The 22,338-nt window shown below is 43.0% G+C and overlaps 1 protein-coding gene across 4 annotated transcripts in view; it reads right to left on the reverse strand.

Moving 5' to 3' along the window:
- Nucleotides 1–282: 282 nt before the first annotated feature.
- The window catches only part of RAPGEF4 (Rap guanine nucleotide exchange factor 4), a 170,127-nt gene continuing 148,071 nt past the window's right edge, over nucleotides 283–22,338 (reverse strand). For all 4 annotated transcript variants that reach the window (XM_081864670.1, XM_081864672.1, XM_081864671.1 and 1 more), the window contains 9 exons: nucleotides 21,512–21,609; nucleotides 15,842–15,967; nucleotides 14,511–14,689; nucleotides 9,876–9,966; nucleotides 8,165–8,215; nucleotides 7,121–7,208; nucleotides 6,757–6,821; nucleotides 2,138–2,192; nucleotides 283–1,672 (listed from right to left, as the gene is read on the reverse strand). In XM_081864670.1, coding sequence (XP_081720796.1) covers nucleotides 1,545–1,672; nucleotides 2,138–2,192; nucleotides 6,757–6,821; nucleotides 7,121–7,208; nucleotides 8,165–8,215; nucleotides 9,876–9,966; nucleotides 14,511–14,689; nucleotides 15,842–15,967; nucleotides 21,512–21,609 — 881 coding nt within the window. In that variant the 3' untranslated portion in view covers nucleotides 283–1,544. The remainder of the gene's footprint in view (nucleotides 1,673–2,137; nucleotides 2,193–6,756; nucleotides 6,822–7,120; nucleotides 7,209–8,164; nucleotides 8,216–9,875; nucleotides 9,967–14,510; nucleotides 14,690–15,841; nucleotides 15,968–21,511; nucleotides 21,610–22,338) is intronic.

Genomic DNA, 22,338 nt, shown 5'->3' on the forward strand with positions numbered 1-22,338 from the left:
TATGCTCATGGGCAGAAGCTTTCCAGTCCAACCTAGAGATACTACGGATTGAATCGGAAGCCTTCTGGCATGCAAAGTCTGCTCTACCATTTGCGCTATAGTCCAGCTATTTCAGTGTCAAATAGGAGGTTTGCTGAAAGAGAGAGAGGAGGGAAGTACTTATTGAATGCATAATAGCAAAGTTCAACTACTGTCTACGTTGGGCAAAGATAGTGTCTATAGTAATAGATCAAGGTGCAAATAACAGGCGCTACCGTTTTTAATAAAGGATGGCACACATGCTTTCATCGGCAGTTACGTTTAATGAAGACAGTGCATTTTATTTACATAAAACATACGACACACTCCTCGTAGCCATGAAATGTAGAGCGTGTACAGTACAAAGACCAAATTGTACTTCAATTACATGCTGAATAAAACAAGATTAAAGTAATTTGTTGTGACGCAACGACGAACACGTAAAGAAATAAATAATCCTCACAAAGATTTGACGTTTCTGTATACTGACTACTTAAAAGTGCAAAACGGTTCCTGAAAATCGGAGGATATTTTGTAAAGTTTAAAATCCAAAAAAGACAAACCTAACCAGCCCATTGTAGCTGATTGTCGAAGGTTTCAGTGCCCAGGAAAAAAGAAACATTATTATTTTGAAAAGATGTTGTGCATATTGTGCTCTTTCTGAAGAAGTTTTGTGGGTTGTTGTTGTTTTTTGCAAGTTTTTAATGCTCCCCCCCTCCTCCCAAACTATCATTACTTTTTTCCTGGCATTTTGTAAAATCCTGATTGGCAGTTTAAAGAAAAATCCCAAAGGAAATGAAATGTAAACAAATATGTACCTAAGTATTAGAGGCCCAGTCAATGCTCAGGTTAACTTAAGTGGCCACAATGCTCTACTGTAGTAAGGCAAATGTGGTTAAGAGCTGACTTAAAAAATATAATTCTCTTACAGGGAAAGGCTTTTTTTGACTATTCTCTGAATACTAAAGCCATGGCAATTCGTAACTGTACCTTGTTTTCTGCCATTAGGTATTTTATTTTTAATTTTTCTTTTGCTACTGAAGCTCTTGAGAGCCAAACATGCAAAACGAAGGGCAGAAGTTGGCCTTCAATTTGATAATGTATTAGAAAATACTGCTATTTCTTTTATTAGATAAGAGAACCCACCTATACATTCACTGGAAACGGCAGAAGTTATAGGTTCAACTTTTCACCAGCTGTTATACCATTTTGTTTTGGGTGTCCTCTTTTTCTCTCCTCCTTTTTAATTTCTTAAATAAAGATTTATTTTATATACAAGACGTTTCGTGTGTTTCAAAACGAACCAGAAGTATATATAACACCAGTAATCTCCCAGCTACAGCTCACGACCTCTTCAAACAGCCTCTGTTATTTCTCAGGGAAGGCAGGTACCATTGTGCGTTAATTACCTAAGATGTTAGAATCTGTTGTTGCTTATATTTGCAGTGGCAGTGCAGTAGCACAGAAAGTCGAACAAATGACCTTGTACCGGAGGGAAAGGGGAAGGTGTAATCACTTGAAAGGTTTTAAGCACGTCGTGGTTCTAGCCGGTGTGACATCTGTGATAAAGTCCTCTGGTTGTCAATCACACTTAATTGCCGAACGTAACTCCGGACATCCTGATGGTTCTTATTCACCAGAGATGCGTCGGGATCTGATGAAACAGAAGTGATGTGCTATTGGTACGCTTAGTCAAACGCAAATCTGAGCAGAACAAGACAAGCCACGCAGCCTTCCACCAGCAGAATAATATATAAACATGCAAAGCCAGAACGCCACATTCACAAAGCCCCGTCCTTCCGTCCCTTTCAAATTAACCTTGCTGCATTCTTCTGTAATCCTCGTCCCACAAATTGCTGCTTCATTTAGTTCTCCTTGGTTATTTTTCACAAAAACTGGAAGAACGGTATGCATTATTTTATCGGCATAGGTAACCTGATTAAAACCCCAAAACCTTGATATCTCTAGTAAAATGACGCAGGAGGCACACCCTGATTTCAGTAGAATTAGATTGTGCCTTTAACATAGGCTGTAATTCCAGATTGTGTTCACAGCCTATAAGCTTGTGACATGGAGGGAACAACTGTATCAGTAACAACACACATATTTTGATACTTACTGAAAGGCTGGCTGCGGCAGAATTTCACTGTCCTAATGGTTTTTGAAATCATACGCTGAAAGGAAAAAATAATAGCCAACCATATTAAAACCATCATCCTGCATGTGGCAAGCAAGCCTGTCAGAATTAAAAAGGGTTTAGTCTAGACTTCCTCCCTACTTTTCTATAGGCATGCCTCTTTTAACATGGGGATGCATTTATAGATGGACTGCTCCACCTATGTTCAGAAATGATAAAATGCCCCACACGTGCTTTTCTGCAGTATCTGAACAAGCTCTCTGAGGCTTTTCCAGCAACAATGACAAAAAAAGTATATGTTTGTATGCAACCTAAGCAAATCACCATGTGGGATCAAACCAAGGCTCTATTTATAATTCAGCCTGGTGTCTTCCAGAAGCTTTGAAACAAAAAGACCATCAGCCCCAGCTAGTATAGCTAATTGTCAAGGATGATGGGAGTTGTAGTAAAAAAAACCAAAAAACACCTGGAGGATACCAGCTTGAAGAAGGCTGATAGGACATGGAGACAATTTGCTTTCCTTTTTTGTCGCCCCCAGGTATCTGCTACTCAGAAACACACTGCTTGTGAACAAGGAGGCAAGATTCTGCTGTCCTATCTGTTGAATGAATTTGTTTAATCCTTTTTCTGTTCCGGTAAAATCTTTTCAGTGACCTCCTCCATGCTGAACAGGTGTATATTTATGTTTCATTCTTACATTTACCTGGGAGTGTTTTAAAAAACCATGCAGTACCAAACATTTGGAAACAGCAGTGAACACAAACACAACATTCCCGTAGCCACATCTACCGAAAGGTACTGTACCAAAGAGGAATGATTGCCAATGACTCTTTCGGACCAATACGACTCAGGAAAACATATAACTGTACAATGCATGGGCCCTTTGCATATTTTTTTTTAGTTTATGGTTATAAATCTGGTTCTTTTTATTATTTTTCATTTAGGAATCTGGCTTTGGAACTGGTTGTAAAGCTGGCCTTAGTAATGTTTCATAAGGGAAACAGTAGATCAGGGTTTCCCCAAACGTGGCCCTCCAGATGTTTTGGGACTACAAATCCCATCATCCCTGACCACTGGTCCTGCTAGCTAGGGATGATGGGAGTTGTAGTCCAAAAACAGCTGGAGACCCACGTCTGGGAAACCCAGCAGCAGATTGTTGACTCTACTTACAAATTCAAACGTCTAAAGGATAACAAAGAGTTCAAAGTTCTGCAAAAAAAAATACAGTCGTACCTCGGAAAAGTCGAACGGAATCCGTTCCGGAAGTCCGCTCGACTTCCAAAACGTTCGGAAACCAAGGTGCAGCTTCCGATTGGCTGCAAGAAACTCCTGCAGCCAATTGGAACCCATAGAACCCGCGTTGGACAAAGAACGTTTGCAAACCGGTTCAGGAGCTGCAATGTTCAACTCACAAGGTGTTCAGGATGCAAGGTGCGGCTGTAATAATAATAATCTCAACAACACTCACACACATGCAACCCCCACAATAAAACTGTTTGCTAACTTTGTATCCCCCACCCCCCCAGAAAATAGTTTTAAGTTTTCCCAGTGTGGTTTGGAACTCCATTGCTGGAAAGTTATGCAGCACTAAATCTGGATCCCTCCAAAACAGAGCCAACCATACATTACAATGAATTCTCCAGGCTCACCCCGTCATCTCGACACCCTCACCCTGCAGTTCCAATTCAGCTTGCAGGCAGCCTAGAATAGTGGCAGCAAGCCAGGACATTTTCTGCTAATCCATTCCTAGACCCAGGCTCCAATGTTGTTATAAATATTCATACCACACCACACAAAAACCACTAAGGGTTTAAGTCACATACTTCACTTTTTTTTTTGGCATAATCTTTATGTTCCAAAAACGAAAGAATGCTTGCCCTCTCTTCCCCCGCCCCCCCATAAGGATCAGTGCGTGGATTCCTTTTGTTCAGCTCCATAAAACCTGAAAACCAATATGCACAAATTCGCTAATCCTCATTTCACACCTCAAGGGTGAAGAGTCTCAGTAAAAAGAAGAACCAGTGGTTGGTGGCACTATTTTTGTACGGCCATGGATGGAGAAGCTTGTGTTGCAGAGGCGTCTTGCAATGCCCCTATGGGCTGCTTTTCAGCAAGTACCATGATAGCGATATTCTCGTGAAGCACATTAGATAAGTGCCACCAGAAGCTCTTTTCCTGATGCAAGGAATTTGGGGAGGGGGGAGAGAGACAGGGACAACAGTGGAATCTGTTCTTGTGCATCTTGCTTTTCCATCAGGAAGGCATGTTCCTCTCATGGCCAACTCCAGGCATAAAGGCAAAACTCTCTAGCTAGGCCCCCAGCTATGCACCTGCAGTTCTTCGCATAGCTGTCAACTTACAGATTTGAAAATAAGGGACCAGCAGCCTCGAAAATAAGGGATCAGCAGCCAAAATAAGGGATTTTCCCAGCACAGGTATGTTCAACTTCTGAGCCCCTCTGAGCCAAAGGCAGAAAGCCCAGCCAGCAGCCAAACGAAGCCTCAAGCGGTGGTTCCCACAGCACAGCAACTCAGCAAAGGGGATGCAGCAAGGAAAACCACTGTCACCTCTCCGCTGGGAAACGCTGAGCAAAGGCGAGTCCCCAGGCAATGCGGCCGATTTGATCGGCACAAGGCATTCAAGCTCCACCCCCCCAGTCATTCTTAGACTCCTTATTGGGTGAGCAACACAGTTGGAGCCTCCCTCCTCCCTGGCTGGCAGGCAGGGAGGGAGAGGAGCTGCTTCCTTTGAAACCCGGGAAATTTAAGGGATATCATCAATAAGGGACAGCAGCGGGACACGGCGCTGGGATAAGGGACTGTCCCGCCAAATAAGGGACGCTTGACAGCTATGGTTCTTTGTCTACCTTTACCTACAACAGAAGCCTTGATTTTTTTTCTTGGTCAGGCTAGGAGCCACAGTTTTGCAGCTGCATTTTATCCCCATTGCCTGGATCAGGCAAAACAGGACTGGGAGAAGATGCTGTGTCAGTAAGTAACAGGTAGGTTAGTGAAGACTGGATTTAAAAAAAAACAAACCCTGACCAGGACTCCTGAGCCTTTCGGGAGTTGTGCAAAAAGGCAAATTTCAGCAGCTTTTGTCATTCCTGCATGAAAAGTGGCACCTGCCAGGACGCTTTCTTTAGCGCAGCTATTAAAGAGGCCTGTCCTTCTAGGCCTCTAGTCCCCCCCCACCCCACCGACAGCACCGGTGCCAAATATTTGACTGCATAATTCGTCCTGGAGAACTCACTAGCCTGACAGGTGAATGGCAGCCTCACAGAATCAGGCAATTTGCAAAACTAACTGGCTTCTGTTTTTTTTTTTTTTTGGTGGTGGTGGTGGGGAATTAAAGCCACACTGGGCTTGATTTTTGACACAGATTAAGTTACAACTCTCCCAAACAGCAGACGAAGCGGCAAACCTTCATCTCTGGGATGTACTGAATGGTCTTTCGGGCAAAAACCAATGTTCCCTGCATGTAGAAAATGGGCATGTAAGGGGAAATCTAAGGCCTTTATCTTCCTGACCTTTTTTTTTAAAAAAAATAAATTATTTACCTCATAAATAATTTCTCCAGACAACTACACTTTACTAATATTCAAAATATTTTGTTGCTATTGTTATTATTTTATTATTTGCACAGAAAACCATCCGTTCACAAGAGCTCCATTGGCATGCTTAAAGTTAGAGACCTGCAACATTAAAAAAAAACCGGGCCTTTGTTGTACTATGGGGTGCTAACTCAAACAAAAAGGTCTCTGAATTTGTGGTCTAATGCAGGCAGTCTTTACGGGCTCCAGGGATGCCACTGCCTGCTCAACATGCTGTACCAAATCCATTAGGAAAATCGAAATAGTTTTAAAATAGGTAGGTTTTTTAAAATAATAATAAAAAATAGTACAGTGTTATTAACATGCCATTACAAAATCCATTGACTTGGTATGTGAGAGGCTGCTCTCTAGAGGCTGATTTGGAGAACAGGTAGTCTGAGCGAGAAGTGAATGAAAAAAGAGAGAAAGAAAGGAAGCAGCAGAATTCTTTTAACTGATGTGTGTCAAGGAAGTCCGTTTCCTAAGGAAGTAGGAAATTCCAGGTAGATCAGAATATGCCTAACCATTGGCATCTGCCAGCAAAATTAGCTACTGAGAGAAATTAGGCAGATAAATAATGATTTTGGTAAGAGAACGTGCTGTGGCTTCTTTGGCAGTCTATAGATGAGCAACACTAACCTGCAAGGGGCAAGTAACTTTAAAATATGTTTTTTATGCTAGATCCATGGAATTAAATCAGTGGTTCATTTATCTGCCAATCACTTTAAAGCATTTCCAAACTGCTTAGGATTTCAAAATCTCCAAGTGGTATACATAAAAGCAACAAAACAGTATACAGTCGTATCTTGGAAGTCAAACGGAATCCGTTCGACTTCCAAAATGTTTGGAAACCAAAGTGCGGCTTCTGATTGGCTGCAGGAAACTCCTGCAGCCAGTCGGAAGCCATGGAAGCCCCTTCAGATGTTCGGCTTCCAAAAATACTTTACAAACCGGAACAGTCACTTCCAGGTTTGCGGAAAATCTTGCTTTAGTAATATGCCCTACTTACCATTTTTTCGAAGTTCACTAGATTGTCGATGAAGGTCTTGTTCCCTTCATGGATAAATGTCATGTCTGCAATACAAATAAAGGCACCACCTGTGTAACTGGCAATAGTTAATCCGACATAGATATCCAGACACTGAGAAGATAGACCTAATTTCTCACTTCCTACATGCTATTGCCCATTCAAAGCAATTACCGGTATTTGTAAAAAGGAAAAGAAAAAGAAAAAGAAAAAAGTAACATTTAGACAATAACGCTTAGATTTATGAAAGAACCTTTTTCTTTATTAGGACTTCTGCAAAATTGAGATCATCATCATCATCATCATTATTATTACTGCGTGCTCTTCACCCCCTTCAGATAGTTACCTTTTATGAGTAAAGGCATGAATGGAATAACGGGAGGTTGCAGTTTAGCTACCGTCAGTCTGTAGGCCCTGTGATTTCTTGATGGGTCCTGGGGGGAAAAAGACACAGTCAGACCTATGCAAGTATTTAGCAAAATACAAATACAGTGGTGCCCCACAAGACGAATGCCTCGCAAGACGAAAAACCCGCTAGACGAAAGGGTTTTCCGTTTTTCGAGGCGCTTCACAAGACGAATTTCCCTATGGGCTTGCTTCGCAAGACGACAACGTCTTGCGAGTTTTTTCTCTCCCCCCCCCCTTTTCTAAGCCGCTAATAGCGCTAATCCGCTAAGCCGCTAATAGGGTTGCTTCGCAAGACGAAAAAACCACAAGACGAAGAGACTCGCGGAACGGATTCTTTTCGTCTTGCGAGGCACCACTGTACTTGTTAGTTAACAGTTTTTTTTAAAAAAAAATGTTATAATTTCATAACCTAATTTATGCTTCATTCATAATAAGCATGGTCTTCTTTCAACGCTTCTTTGGAAAGATAGCAATCATCCATTTCATTAGCTGCCTGTTCCTTATAAGTTACGTGCTGTCTGATGAGAGTGTAATTACTTAACAAAAGAGGTGTTTATTATCAAAAGGGAAAATACAGCTAGAGGTGTGGTTATTAAACAGTGTGCTTATCTGAAGAAGAGAACTGTTGCATGCTTCTCCTGTATGCATTTGCTGAGCCATCTCTATAAAGCTCTAAAACCATAAATCTGTAACAATAATGCATGCTGGTTGGAATATAGAATCTAGCAGAAATATCAAGGGATGATAAAGTTTTCTAAATTTCCCAGGCCGACTTTAAGTAGGGCATACATTTTCTCATAATAGGCTCCCTGAGAGTATAATTTATTAGTCATACATGCTTGTTTTATCAGTGCTGTGGCGGGCTCATAAATTCCTTAAAGTCACACAAGGACACATAAAACGTTGGGAAATAGACAAATTCAGATCAGGTGTTCAGAAACCAGGGTGAATCCAGGTAGCACTTAAGCATTAAGCCAGTTACCATTAAGCTTTCAAACTCTGCATAGATCTTCTTGAACTTGCTCGGGAGTTTCTGTCAATAAAAGAGACAAGCACACATGTGGGAAGCCTGTAATCGAATCAAGATGGACTGAACTGTGTGTGCGGCGGACTCAATTTCCCCAACGCACAGTTCCTACAACACATCCCCGAGATGGAAAAAGACTTGCTCTTTTGCCACAGGTTTACAACAATGCAGCTGCGGGGGGAAAATACAGTAAGTCTCCTAGCAACCAGATTATAAATAGAGAGCCACGAAGCTTTTAGCCGTTTGGGATCCAAAATACACCCCACCCCACCACCAATACCCTGGGAAATGCCAGAGAGATTTTCTCTTGGTTCGCAGAGGTTAAGGAGCAGCAAAGCGGTCCACATGCCAGTGTGGATTTCCCAGCGTTCATCTGCAGGGTTTGTTTGGGGGTTTTTTTGTGGGGGGGATGAAGAAGACACATCTGTTTCAAGTTTCACGTTGGCCTCATCTTTAGTGCAGCGCATTTAAGAAATAAAAAATGACGTCCTTGGGAGCAGTGATCTGGCGAAATTATTTACATTAAAGGACAACAGACCTCTGCAATGTGTACACAGGCCAATCGTTCCTCAAGTGCGCACTTCCGGAAGGTGCTGTATAATATGAACTACCACATATAATCTGGTAGTTAGCTCTGGAACCAAAGGTCGCACTCTCTCTCTCTCTCTCTCTCTCTCTCTCCTTTGTTATCATTACTGGAACACGTATGACTAAGGTCAGGATCCAACAAATGTATACACTAGTTCTCTGAGCTACAGGGGACTTTCAACTTGTTGTTTTTAAATGACCATCAGCTCCCTCACAGGAACATGGGAAGCTGCCTTATGCTGAGTTCATTGCCATTAGGTCCATTGAGCTCATTGGCATTCCCGTTGACTAGCCATGGCTATCCTGGGTTTCAGGCAGAGAATCTGGGCGGCTTCCAACCAAATATTAAAATACAGTAATACATCAAACATTAAAAGCTTCCCTAAACAGGGCTGCCTTTAGATGTCTTCTAAAAGTTTGGTAGTTGTTGTTCTCTTTGACATCTGGTGTGTGTGGGGGTGTTCCACAGGGCGGGAGCCACTACCGAGAAGGCCCTCTGCGTGGTTCCCTGTAACTTGGCTTCTCACAGCAAGGGAACCGCCAGAAGGCCCTCGGCCCTGGACCTCAGTGTCTGGGTAGAACAATGGGGGTGGAGCCGCTTCTTCAGATATACTGGACTGAGGCCATTTAGGGCTTCTCAACTAGTTGGGTCACTGGCCTGATCCAGCACAGCCCTTCTTATGTTTGGTTCCACTGAAACTGTAAACTATGGTAAATGGTTTACAGTGAATGCAGAGATCACTACTGCTTCACTCCTCCATTAGCACAAGCAATGGCACAGAACCACAATCCCAGGGCTTGGTGTGATGAAATCACTAGGAACCGTGACTTGTTTTGCTCTGAACAAACCATGAATGGTAAGAGAAAAGGAAATCTTGACCTCATCTTGTGGTCTGTGGTGCCTGGTTCAGACGTAATGCTCAGCTAGGAATTGCGGTTCATTCTTCCCGATAGGGGAGGAGCAAATTGGGAGAAGTCTCTGCATTCGTGGTGAACTGTCAATGATGATTTACCACGATGTGCAAAAGCAGAAAAATCAAAGGAAGAAATGAAAGGCGTGGATTTACTCTGCACTCACCTCCCATGTCATTGTGAGGCGGCTTACCGCAACGTTGCTCAGTCCCATGATCAAAGCGAAAAAGGAATTCAAGTTTTTGTATTCCTTGCAACTAGAAAAGAAGAGGTTCACAGTTTGATTGGGCATGGGGGTGGGTGGGAACAAACTGAGAATCAGAATGCCTGGCTTCTAGAGTGCTTCTATATTTTGGAAGTATTCATCCAGACAAGTCTTATTATCGTGCTTGGAAGCATATCCTACTGTATTTATTTTAGACTAACTCCTTTGGTTGCAATTCTGAGCATATTTTCTCACAAGCAAACCATCTGAAGCACCCGGACTGACTTCCAAGTTAGCCTCTTGAGGATTACGTCAAATCACAAGCAATTGTGAAACGAGAAAGGTTTAATAATACACCCACAATGTCACCACTTAACGTCTTATTCTGATACTCCTTAAAAGTCCTCTTCATACCATTTTATTTTTGTTCTACGTATTTCTTAATTCTCTTCCACTCAATAAACACCATCCTCTGGGCATTTCCAAAAACAATGCTCACTTAGCTAGGTTTTGGGAGTCCCATTCAGCACAAGTTCAGCTTCCAATTTAGAGAAACAAAAGTAACATAACCTGCTAAGAGACAAAGGCCGAATTCAAACGTTGTTTCTGTTGGTGCAAGGGGACATTTCCCCATAAGATCCTATAGTGTTCTGGTAACCTACATGGTAATTTTTATCTCTGCTGTTGCTAGTTTTTAATGTTGTATTTGCATTTATGTTTTGATGTATGCCACCCAGAAAATTAACTATGGGGGAGCAAAAAACTATAGGGAAAAAAATAAGTTTTATACATCTGAATCATGCTCGGATGGGGGAAATCACATATGTATTCTCCGTGCCAAACTTTCCCCTTATCTGTGATGAAATTGTCACAGGTAATACCCCCAGAATGCTCAGCACCCCAGCACAGGACTAGTCAATGTTTAGAAGTTCTCGGACTCCAAATCCCATCATGTCACTTGTCAGGCACGATGGGAGCTGCAGTTCAGTAAATATCTGGAGGTGGTTTGTGGGGAAGAGATATCTGGGCTAAACTGTTAGGTTCTCCGCTACTGGTTTAGGACAAGTCTAAGGAACCTCCCCCGCCCCCCTATGAGGGTCCTTTAACTCATGGGGAAAGGCAAAAGTGGACCACATTTCATGGTGGAACAAGCAAGAACCAAAAGTGGATGGAGCAAATAAAATAAGGAGGAGCCATTCCGTCTCTCTCCCTTTCTTTGGAAACCCAGACAAATCTATGGGCCACATGGTGCTTCCAGAGTTTTCTGGATCACAGCAAGTTCACATGGGTACAGCTTGAGGCAAGTCGTTCACAAACAATATCCACTCACATCCTTGAAATTCTCCTATTTTGAGCAAAACTACATTTGATCGACCTCATGATCCCATTACATTTTCCTGTTTCACTGTATAGTTAACACACACACACAAAAACATGTTGCCATAGTAGCGATTTTTTTTTTACTGCGAAGAACAGCTCCACGAAACTGAAATAACAGAAATAAGATGTCATCGTTTTATATTAGGAATATCAAATCTGCCCAACTATTTGCATTCGATAAATAAAAAAGATCCTGAGAACTTTAGCTATTTCCAATTTACAGGGGGCGGGGGGATATTGACATAAACAGGAGGTTGTCAAACGGGAATTAACATGAGGTTAATCCTGTAGGTAGTGATTCTGGGATATTAGTTATCTGCTTGCCTCAGGCAATGCTGATGTTTTCCCTGATATTTTTTTTTGCATACTGAAAGTAAATGTTCATCAGTGTTTGTGTGCCTGGGGGGCGGGGGCTGTGTGTGTTTTAAAAATAGTGTATATAAGGAAATTGTTCAAATTATTTAGCTTAATGAAATTTATTCCTGTTTTCTGGTAATGATTTGGAAAAGGAACCACATTTTGTTCTTATCTATATGTGCTACTGCCCTCTGCTGGACAGAATGCAGAACAGCTCTGTGCAAAAATGGCTAAAAACGGGGATTTGATTCTCTTTACACCGTTAATGCACTGCGAGTCTTTGAATGTGGCCTGCCACATTCCGTACCAGTATCATTGCGTAGGATAATAATGGAAGCATAACCTATGCTACCTGCAGTGGTGATGCTGGGTGTCCTATGGAGAATTTGGACTTTACATAATGGGGAAAACCCAGATTCTGGCAGACTGGCGCCATCACTAGCTGGTGTTAAGTAAAGGTAAAGGGACCCCTGACCATTAGGTCCAGTCGAGACCGACTCTGGGGTTGCAGCACTCATCTCGCTTTAATGGCCGAGGGAGGCGGTGTACATCTTCCGGGTCATGTGGACAGCAGGACTAAGCCGCTTCTGGCAAACCAGAGCAGCGCACGGAAACGCCGTTTACCTTCCCACCGGAGCGGTACCTATTTATCTACTTGCACTTTGACGTGCTTTCGAACTGCTAGGTTGGCAGGAGCAGGGACCGAGCAAAAGGAGCTCACCCTGTCACGAGGATTCGAACCGCCGACCTTCTGATCAGCAAGTCCTAGGCTCTGTGGTTTAACCCACAGCACCACCCGCATCCCACAGGCAGAAACACTCTCATTCACGCAAGCCTCTGGATCTTTATTTTAGTGGGGTGGAGTGGCGTTACATCTGATATATATATATATATATATTTGCTTTCGTAGATTTTCACGGGTACAGGAATGCAGGTTTTGGTGTCCTCGGGTGTCTTCCCGTGTAAAAGTTGGGGTGTCTAGGCGACGTTTCGATATCTCTCAAGTAATTAAGGAACAAAAGAAGAAAAGGCACACTAGCCTGGGAACTTCCTCTCTGCCCAGAACATTGGAGGCTATACACCACACCCCCTCTACAGTATTTATAGGAACTCAAACACTGAGATCCTGCTCTGTTCCAGTAACAAGAAGCCGAAAGCACCAGCCTGAAGATGACGAGTGAGACCTCGTCGAAACGTCGCCTAGACACCCCAACTTTTACACGGGAAGACACCCGAGGACACCAAAACCTGCATATATATATATATATATATATGTGTGTGTGTGTGTGTGTGTGTGTGTGTGTGTGTGTATTTTAGGCTCTTTAATTATATGTTTTACGTTTGCTTTTAATGTTCTTTTTTTTGGGGGGGGTAAGTTGCTTTGTGTCTCATTTTGGCGGTCGGGAAGCAACAAATAAGTATAATAAATAAGAATATAAAATCATGCAATGGACAGGCCGCTCCTGGACAATTCCTTTCTCACAGGCAGTCTGAGAGGCAATAAGAAATAACCATCTCTGATGCAGAACAAAATCTTCATACAAAAGAATTCTTACTCACCCCTCATCCTGCCAGAGACAGAAAACCGACCATGTGAAGTCTACAGCAGTCTGCCGTGGCTTCTAGCCCATGGCAGGTGTAATAGCCCAAATTAAGGACATATTTTACACCTCTCTTGCCATAGTGCAATCCTGTACCTTGGTTCTCAAACGCCTTGGTTCCCATATACCAAAAACCCGGAAGTAAGTGTTCTGGTTTTCAAATGTTTTTCGGAAGCCAAAGGTCCGATGTGGCTATCGGCTACTGTTTCCGGGTTGCCTGCACCAATCAGAAGCTGCGCCTTGGTTTTTGAACATTTCGGAAGTCAAACCGATTTCCGGAACAGATTAAGTTTGGTGCTTTTGTTTTTGCTATTTATTTTGCGTTTTTGCATTTGAGGCTTTTTCGGTTAATTTGTTTTTGTGACTGTGCGGAACCCAGTTCAGCTATTGATTGATCGATTGATTGTGTGACTGCGGAAATGGATAAAAGCCCCCCATCTAAACAATGACTATCATCAGTGCAGGTAAGAATTATTATTTTTTTAAAATTTTTATCATCTACAATACTGTCTTATTTATTTTATAGTACAGTACACTGATTATTGCTTTAATTTTGTGGATCAATGATCTCATTAGATAGCCAAATTTATGTTCAATTGCTGTTTTAGAGGTTGTCTTAAAAAGTCTGGAACAGATTGATCCGTTTTGCATTACTTTCTATGGGAAAGCGCGCCTTGGTTTTGGAACGCTTTCCTTTGGAAAGGACGGATTAAGTTTGAGAACCAAGGAACCACTGTATATGCTGTTATGGGTTAAGGGGCTGCTTGTGCGTAAATGGTTGAGTTCTCAACTCATGCAATCAGTTTCTAAAAACTCTCCCAGACCGCGGAGCCATGGGTGCATGGCTACCTCAATCGCTGGCAGAATCCGTCAGTGGGCGCTTCCGGAATTTACGCCAACATAAGAGTTCCTTCACGGAAACTCTCCTTCTGGATTCTCTGCGTGACAGTTTCCTGCGCGAAGTAGGCGTCCCCAGCGGAGGTCCTGAAACCTCTCCGCTGTTCTCACTGGAAGTATCTTGGAGCCATCCCTCCGACTGAGTTTCTGCGGGAACTCTCTCTCTCCCCCTGCTAGTTCCTTCCTCAGCATCCGAGGGTCTCCTAGCCTCCTTGAGCCCTTCCACCACCTGACTCTCCGATGGCAGTTCCCTTACACATGCCTACTGAAAAGTAAGCCCCATTCAGTTCAATGGGACTTCCTCTCGTTCCCAGGGAACTTTACAGGACTTGCAACGTTAAAGTCGTTGAGCTATACTTACTGGGCTGCAATCTTGATGAACTTCTTTAAGAGCTGGACACGTTTGCTGAGTTGGGAACAAAGACAAATCTCTGTGACTACCCAGAACTGGAGTTCATTGAACCTTCGCAAAAACAAATCCAGATTCGCTGTGGTCTTCTTAAAATTGTGTCTCCCAAATGTGTAGTAGACCAGTTCCAACTAGGGGAGGGGGAAAAGGAGGAAGGGAAGAATATCAGGGTTAGACAAATGATTTGTGCTTTTTTTAAAAAGAAAAAAAAAGAACCGACCTGGAACAAATCTCTAGTTACGTTTCCAAATAGTCTGAGGGTTGGATCTTGCTATGTAGCAAGTGTTCTCTGATCACATTTCTGTTCCTCCTCTCTTCTCAAAAGCTGACTAAATTCTCCTTCTAGTTGTTTGTACTAGACAAGAGTCTTGTCAACTTACGAATAAGTGCACTGGTCACACCTTTGCATAAGTTTGTAAACCAACCATTAACTTCCATTAACTACAGTTTCCCATTTTATTGTTACTTGGAAAATACGGCTGAAAGCTTCGGAACAAGCCAGGATATATGAAAGAGCCCAACATTATGCGCTGTTAACTAAGGTTGCATTCACAAAGCAGTTTATTCCATTTTCATGACTTTCCCTGTTAAGTTCCATATTATATTGGAACTATAGTGGGAAATGCTGCAAGTTTGCTACTCATTTCCATGTTAGTTGCTACAAAAGAAGCAGAGAGAGCTCTGTTTGCAAATAGTATGGAAATGAGTGCTAAACTTGCATTAACCTGTGTTTCTGGACGCGGCTTTTAAATCATGTGAAGGGCCAAATATAAATAAAAAATAAATAAAAACAGAATAAACTGCCGTGTGAATGAAGCCTAAGTTAAAATTTTATAAGCAACAATGTAAGATTAGGTTTGATAAGAAAGTATTTGAACGTATTTCAATTTCTCCCAAATTGTGTAATATTTCCAGAAACAGAAACGTTTTCCTTCCACTTAAGAATTGGCAGAAATGTTAGAGCTCCCTGGTGAGCCAAATGGCATTCTGCACTTGCAGTCTGAAGTGATAAAACTCATTCTACCGCCTCTGGATTTTACCACCGAATTTTGCAGCCCAGAAGCTCTCCGTCCAGGGGGGTCAGAGCTGCAAGACTAAGTTCCTGGCAAATGCACTACTGCTGCTTACTGGGAGAGAGAGAGGGGTGTGGGGGCAAAGGAATGGGAAGGCCAACATGGTGTAGATGCACTGGGAAGAGACCTAGTTCTGTCGCAACTCTGCCCCGCCATGTTACCAACTTCTGTCTCAGCCTACGATGGGACAAGCCCAAGAATTCTCCTCACCTCATGCACGCAGTTGAAAAGCTCCCACTCATAAATGGTCATTTGATATGCTAGGTCTTTGGAGCTCATGAGTTCAAACATTCCCACAGTCCCAGTCGATGGGCCTTCTTGTTCCTGCAGTGGAACCTGGGAAAAATAACAACGAAGCTCTCTGTAAACGTTCTTATCCACCTGATCTCTCACACTGTTTTAACAGCTCTTTTTCTGTTTTGCACGCAGTGGCGCTTGTACAGTGGTACCTCGGGTTAAGTAATTAATTCGTTCCGGAGGTCTGTTCTTAACCTGAAACTGCTCTTAACCTGAAGCACCACTTTAGCTAATGGGGCCTCCTGCTGCCGCCGCGCTGCTGGAGCACGATTTCTGTTCTCATCCTGAAGCAAAGTTCTTGACCTGAAGCACTATTTCTGGGTTAGCAGAGTCTATAACCTGAAGCGTATGTAACCTGAAGTACCACTGTATAAAATTGACTGTGTGACTATTGGTCACAGCACAAAACAAGAATAATGGCTTTGAAGTTAAATGCACAACACGCACATTACCGCATAAATGCATGCAGGGATGATTGTCGCTGTGAGCTAGGTAAGGGCAGGCGGGACTCATCAACCTGCAAAGGTAGCCCATCTAGGAGAAGGGAAACTCTCATCCTAAACCTCTGCTGCCTTGTGGGATATCTTCAAGAGAAGAAAAGGCTAAGCAGTAAACCCTATACAAATCTGGAGTGCAGTCCCGAAGACGGTTGGATGGTGGTTTGCATGCCTCCTTCCAGCATCTCCCTGCAGCCAAGCTGGTGCCAAACCTATTGCTCTGCTTTCCTTTGGACCACATCAGCAAGGCTGAGAGGGGGGCCTTGTCATCTGGGCAGCCCAGGACCTCCACACACACTGCCCAGGCTTGTGCTCTGGAGAGGTCACTTTGCTGCTGCCAACACAGCGATTTGACTTCACCCCCGGAGGCTCTGTCCATTGTCTCTTGAGACAGGTGGATGCCAACAACGTGAACTAAGTTTCACCTTTTTCCTCGCTGCAGGAAACGAATAATAATAATAATAATTTTTATTTATACCCCGCCCTGCCCAGCCAAGGCTGGGCTCAGGGCGGCTAACAAGCAATAATAAAAGCAAGTTGAATGAATACAACTTAAAAACAAAATTAAAATACAACATTAAAATATTGAAACATTAAAATATTGAAACATTAAAATATTAAAAATGTAGCCTCATCGTAGGAGGAGAAAGGAAAAGAAAAAAGAAAGAGGGGGAGGGAATCAAATTGGCTCCAAGCCAAAGGCCAGGCGGAACAACTCTGTCTTACAGGCCCTCCGGAAAGAAATCTGATCCTGCAGGGCTCTGGTCTCATGAGGCAGAGCGTTCCATCAGGCCGGAGCCAGAGTTGAAAAGGCCCTGGCTCTGGTTGAAGCTAAGCTAACTTCCTTAGAGCCTGAGACCACTAGGGTGTTGTTATTTATGGACCTTGAGGCTCTCCGTGGGGCATACCAGGAGAGGCGGTCCTGTAGGTACAAGGGTCCCAGGCCGTGAAGGGCTTTAAAGGTCAAAAGCAGCACCTTAAATCTGACCCTGTACTCCACCGGGAGCCAGTGCAGCTGGAAAAGCACTGGGTGAATATGCTCCCATGGCAGAGACCCCGTGAGGAGCCTCGCTGCAGCATTCTGTACCCGCTGGAGTTTCTGGGACAGCTTCAAGGGCAGCCCCGCATAGAGCGAATTACAGTAGTCAAGCCTGGAGGTGACTGTCGCATGGATCACTGTGGCCAGGTCGGGTCGAATAACTGAAATAAAGCAGCCTTAAAATACAATGACATAAATCTCTTTTTCTCTCATGTTTCATTCCTGCTGCCTTGGAGGGGGGAAGCATACAGGAGAAAGCTGCCAGGAAAAGTGAGGCCGGTGGTCTATCTAGCCCAGTATACACTGACTGGAAGTGGCTTTCCATGCTTCCTAATAGAGGACACCCATTCCTTCCTGGAGTTGACAGGGACTGAGCCAGTGTGGTGTAGTGGTTAAGAGCAGGAGACTCGTAATCTGGTGAACTGGGTTCGCTTCCCTGCTCCTCCACATGCAGCTGCCAGTTACACTTCTTTGAGGCCAGTTACACTTCTTTGAAGTCTCTCAGCCCCACTCACCTCACAGAGTGTTTGTTGTGGGGGAGGAAAGGAAAGGAGAATGTTAGCTGCTTTGAGACTCCTTAGGGTAGTGATAAAGCAGGATATCAAATCCAAACTCTTCTTCTTCTTTTGCACCCACTGTGTGTTTTCCCCAGTGGGGCAAATATCACTTAGGGAAACAGGCCGGGGAGAAATCCTTGTGCATTTACAAGCCATTTACAGCACATATCTCCAGACCTAGGAATCATCTGGAGAATCTTCTTTTGTTTACTTGACACCAGGGGCTTCTGACATAGGAAGAGTACACTCATGAATAAATATACCATTCATTATCTGCCATTTGTTTCCACATGACCTTCACTCACAATTATATTAATTACAGCTATATGCACATACAAAGTGCGGGCTAAATTAATCTTAATTGTTCCCATCTTTCATTAAAACAAACAAGAAACATCAAAACGGCGTTTTCCCGTGCCACGTAACACAAGGAATGAAGATGCCGCCTGGTGCGCGAATGGAAAGTTTGTATGTTGGATAGATGACCTAAAGAGAACTAATGCTGTGTTGTGATGAAGATGTGAGCTGAAAATATTGGGTTGAAATGCTGCTGTTATGCTGGCCTCACCCTAACTCAGTAAGCAGAACGGGGACGATGTTAACCACTTAAAGCTACTGAGATAATCCATGTAAAATACTTCGGACTCTAAAGCACTCTATAAATGCTAAGTAATGTTAACACTGCATTAATCTATAGCCAAATGTTCCATCTGCTGAGAAATGGCATTTCTATCTCTCTCAGCTTGTGAGTGATGCAACGGCGAGTGGATTGTACGGGGCTCCTATGAGGATTCTTTTGACCTTGGGAAAACAGGGTTTGGAGACTAGACAGCATTTTGGTTGCCATTCATAGCTTGATTTGTAGCTGCAGAGGCAGAATCATGCAAGGTATGAGATGTTCCATTTCGTAGGATTTTAATTGATCAGAATCGGCTCCCCACTTGAATTTGTAAGCGGAGCTGATATCTACAGTCCTGCATTAAGAAGAATTAACTTAACACCGTTTGCATTCTAGTTACCAGTAATTTGAGCTGGCAGCCGCCCAACGATAGGTGAAGCTATTCTTCCTAGTTGCTTTTTACTCCACTAGAGGGCAGTGCAGTTCATTGACAAGATTTCCCTTTCCAAATTGTTTCCATATTGCAATTATGTTCCCTAAACATTAACATAAAACTGGAAGCTTTTGCCTGGCACTTTTAAGGCTATCCTAAACGCGAGCTTTCCTAAGGAGTAGAAGGAATAATGGTCGAAAGCACCAAAAAACGCAGGCACAACGCAAGCCAAGTTAAGCACTTTTAAATTTTACTGGTTCAGTAGAAGGCCCTGATTTTTGTTGTTGTTGTTAAAATTAATGAGACAGTGCCTTTTACTATGATTACGAACTTAGAGAGTTCCATGGATGCACCCATCTTTGGCTATCCTTCAACTACATTTGTATCTACTCTGAAGATCTCCCAATCTTTTAAACACAAAGGACTGCAAAGGAAGGCTCCCCACCCCTTCCCCCAAAACCCCAAAGCGCTGCTGCTTAGTGCCAGGCAAATGCCAAAACTCTTTGCAACCTGCCTGCTGTGTCCAAAATACAGAAGGCTCTTTAAAATGATAAATGAAGGCCGCAAGCGTCGGCATGCCAGAAGCACACTACCACCTAAACAAAATTTATATTCGCATTTAAATTTAGTTGCTTCCTTTATATTTTAAACAATCGCGATCCAAAACTATCTTTGTATCTGAAGCGACGTCAAAGCTTCCATTTCACAGTTCCTATGAAATGGATTGAATCCTACAAAGTGTCTCATTGGGAGGGGACAAGAGCCAGGATCAAGGCTTGGAGCGAGGGACTTAATTCATGCTGGCCTGCCAACGAAAACTGCTCTGAATGAAAGGAGCAAAAAGCACTTTATAATAATAATCCAGGTCTCTAGAAGTGGACCCCTTGGGAGCATGGCGGGATTACTCTGCTGTTAGTACTCGCAAACATTTCGAATGTTTTAAGGAAAGCCAGACTTTCTAATGAGAACAGTGGTTTTAATTATAGAGCCCTGAGGAACGACTTGAAAGAGTTTATTCTGTGCCTCCATAATATGCCAGCCTATATATAATGCTTTTTTAAAAATTACATGTACAGTGGTACCTCGGGTTACATATGCTTCAGGTTACATACGCTTCAGGTTACAGACTCCGCTAACCCAGAAATATTACCTTGGATTAAGAACTTTGCTTCAGGATGAGAACAGAAATTGTGCTCCGGCGGTGCGGCAGCAGCGGGAGGCCCCATTAGCTAAAGTGGTGCTTCAAGTTAAGAACAGTTTCAGGTTAAGAACAGACCTCCAGAACGAATTAAGTACTTAACCAGAGGTACCACTGTACACTTCTTTTTACTGCACTTTAAAAAAGGACAGAAATATGCTTTCACGCCACAAGCATAGGGAGTTTTATTCTCCTGTCCCTACAGGTTCACTGAAAATACCTGGCTCATCATTTGGGTAAGCAGGCGACTGCTCTTGGCACTTCCAGGACTAGGAGTCTTTAGCCAGATCTGCCATGGGTAATAATCTGCCTGCCAGCAGGGCAACCCCACACATGGCAACACCAAAGGATATCATTGGGGTCGCCCCAAGGCCATCACCACCTCAATACAGTCGTACCTTGGATCTCAAACGTCTTGTCTCCCAAACGAATCGGCTCCCGAATGATCGAAACCCGGAAGTGAGTGTTCCGGTTTCTGAACCTTCTTTTGGAAGCTGAACTTCCAACAGGGCTTCCGATTGGCTGCAGGAGCTTCCTGCAGCCAATCAGAAGCCGCGCTTTGGTTTCCGAATGTTCTGGAGGCCGAACGGACTTCAGGAACGGATTCTGTTCGACTTCCAAGGTACGGCTGTACTGCATTTTTGCTGGTTCCTGCCATTGTTTTCCGTGAGGCCCCACTGCTATGTGGTTGATTTCTAGACCTCTCTAGGATGAGGGTGTGACACTAGGGTAGCTCTTGAGTGAAAGATGAGAGAAGCGGCTGGTACTCATATTGAAAATACGCACAGTGTATAAATTTGTCTAAATAAATACATTTTAAAAACCTGGTCTGAATCAGGGAACGTCCTAGTCAGAGAATGCTATCCAGTCCCATAGTATGGATCTTCCCCACACAACTCTTTGCAGCCCACTTGCCAAGCTTTGAAAATCTCCAGTGATAATAATAATAATAATAATAATAATAATAATAATAATAATAAATTGTACCCCACCCATCTGACTGGGTTGCCCCAGCCACTCTGGGTGGCTTCCAACATATATAAAAACAGAACAAAACAGTAAACATTAAAACGCTTCCTTGTACTGGGCTGCCTTCAGATGTCTTGTGGATAGTTATGTAGAAAGGCCGAGGATAAATTTTCAGGATGAGAAATGTGTATGTTATATAGCATTCAAGTAAGGAGTACAAAGCACAGCCTCTGACCCGAAAGGCGTTCAGAGGCTTAGCATACTTACATACCAGTGAGTCAAACTGGTCTCGAGGGCAAGCAAAGAGGCGTCCGTTAACACTGAGCGTTGTAAACACCGAAACATCGTTTGGTTTTAGCACCACCTTTTCTGTGAACGTGAAAAGCATGGGATATACTATAGAAAACGTACACCCATTCTCACAAGAAAAGTAAGTTGTCAAGACTTCTCATTGGAACAAAACAGAATGGATGCCTACGGTGGAATTTGAGAGAATCTCTTCCATTTGGAAGGGCAGCTTTTATAATTTGAGAGCCCACTCGACTGGATGACACATTCAAATATTTGTGTGTGGCACTCAAAGGTTAGGTAAGTATTAGTGGCGGCTCAGTCGGCGGCATTACTTGCGATTTGGATATATAAAATTTTCTTTTTATTTGTTTGTGTTTTTACGCCAAACAGTTTTTACGTACACAGTACAGAGACCACTGAGGCAGACATTCATTGTTTGTTTTCAATTGTCATTACACTCTGTAACACTCTTTCATATACCAAATTTATGAGTGTTAATTTTTTGATCCCAATGTTTTTCTAATCACGTCCGTAGTAGAACCACATGACTCTTTTCTCCATTGCAGTCAATCTATACTACTCCTAGAAAAGCTGGCATCTTTAAGAAAAACAACAGGAAGTTAACAATAATTTTTTAAAAAAACAAAAACAAAAACCAAAAAACAGCAACAACATTTTACTTGTATTCATAGTTCCAGGTCAGCTATGGGATTTGATCTTTGTCTTGTAAAGATCTTCAGGTGCCTGGACTGCAGTTATGATGCTCTCAGTTATGATGAGACCCTCTTCTGAAGCAGACCAGTGTCT

The sequence above is a fragment of the Podarcis erhardii genome (genome assembly GCF_964252035.2).
Source record: "Podarcis erhardii genome assembly, chromosome: 1".
NCBI classification, from domain to species: Eukaryota; Metazoa; Chordata; class Lepidosauria; order Squamata; family Lacertidae; genus Podarcis; species Podarcis erhardii.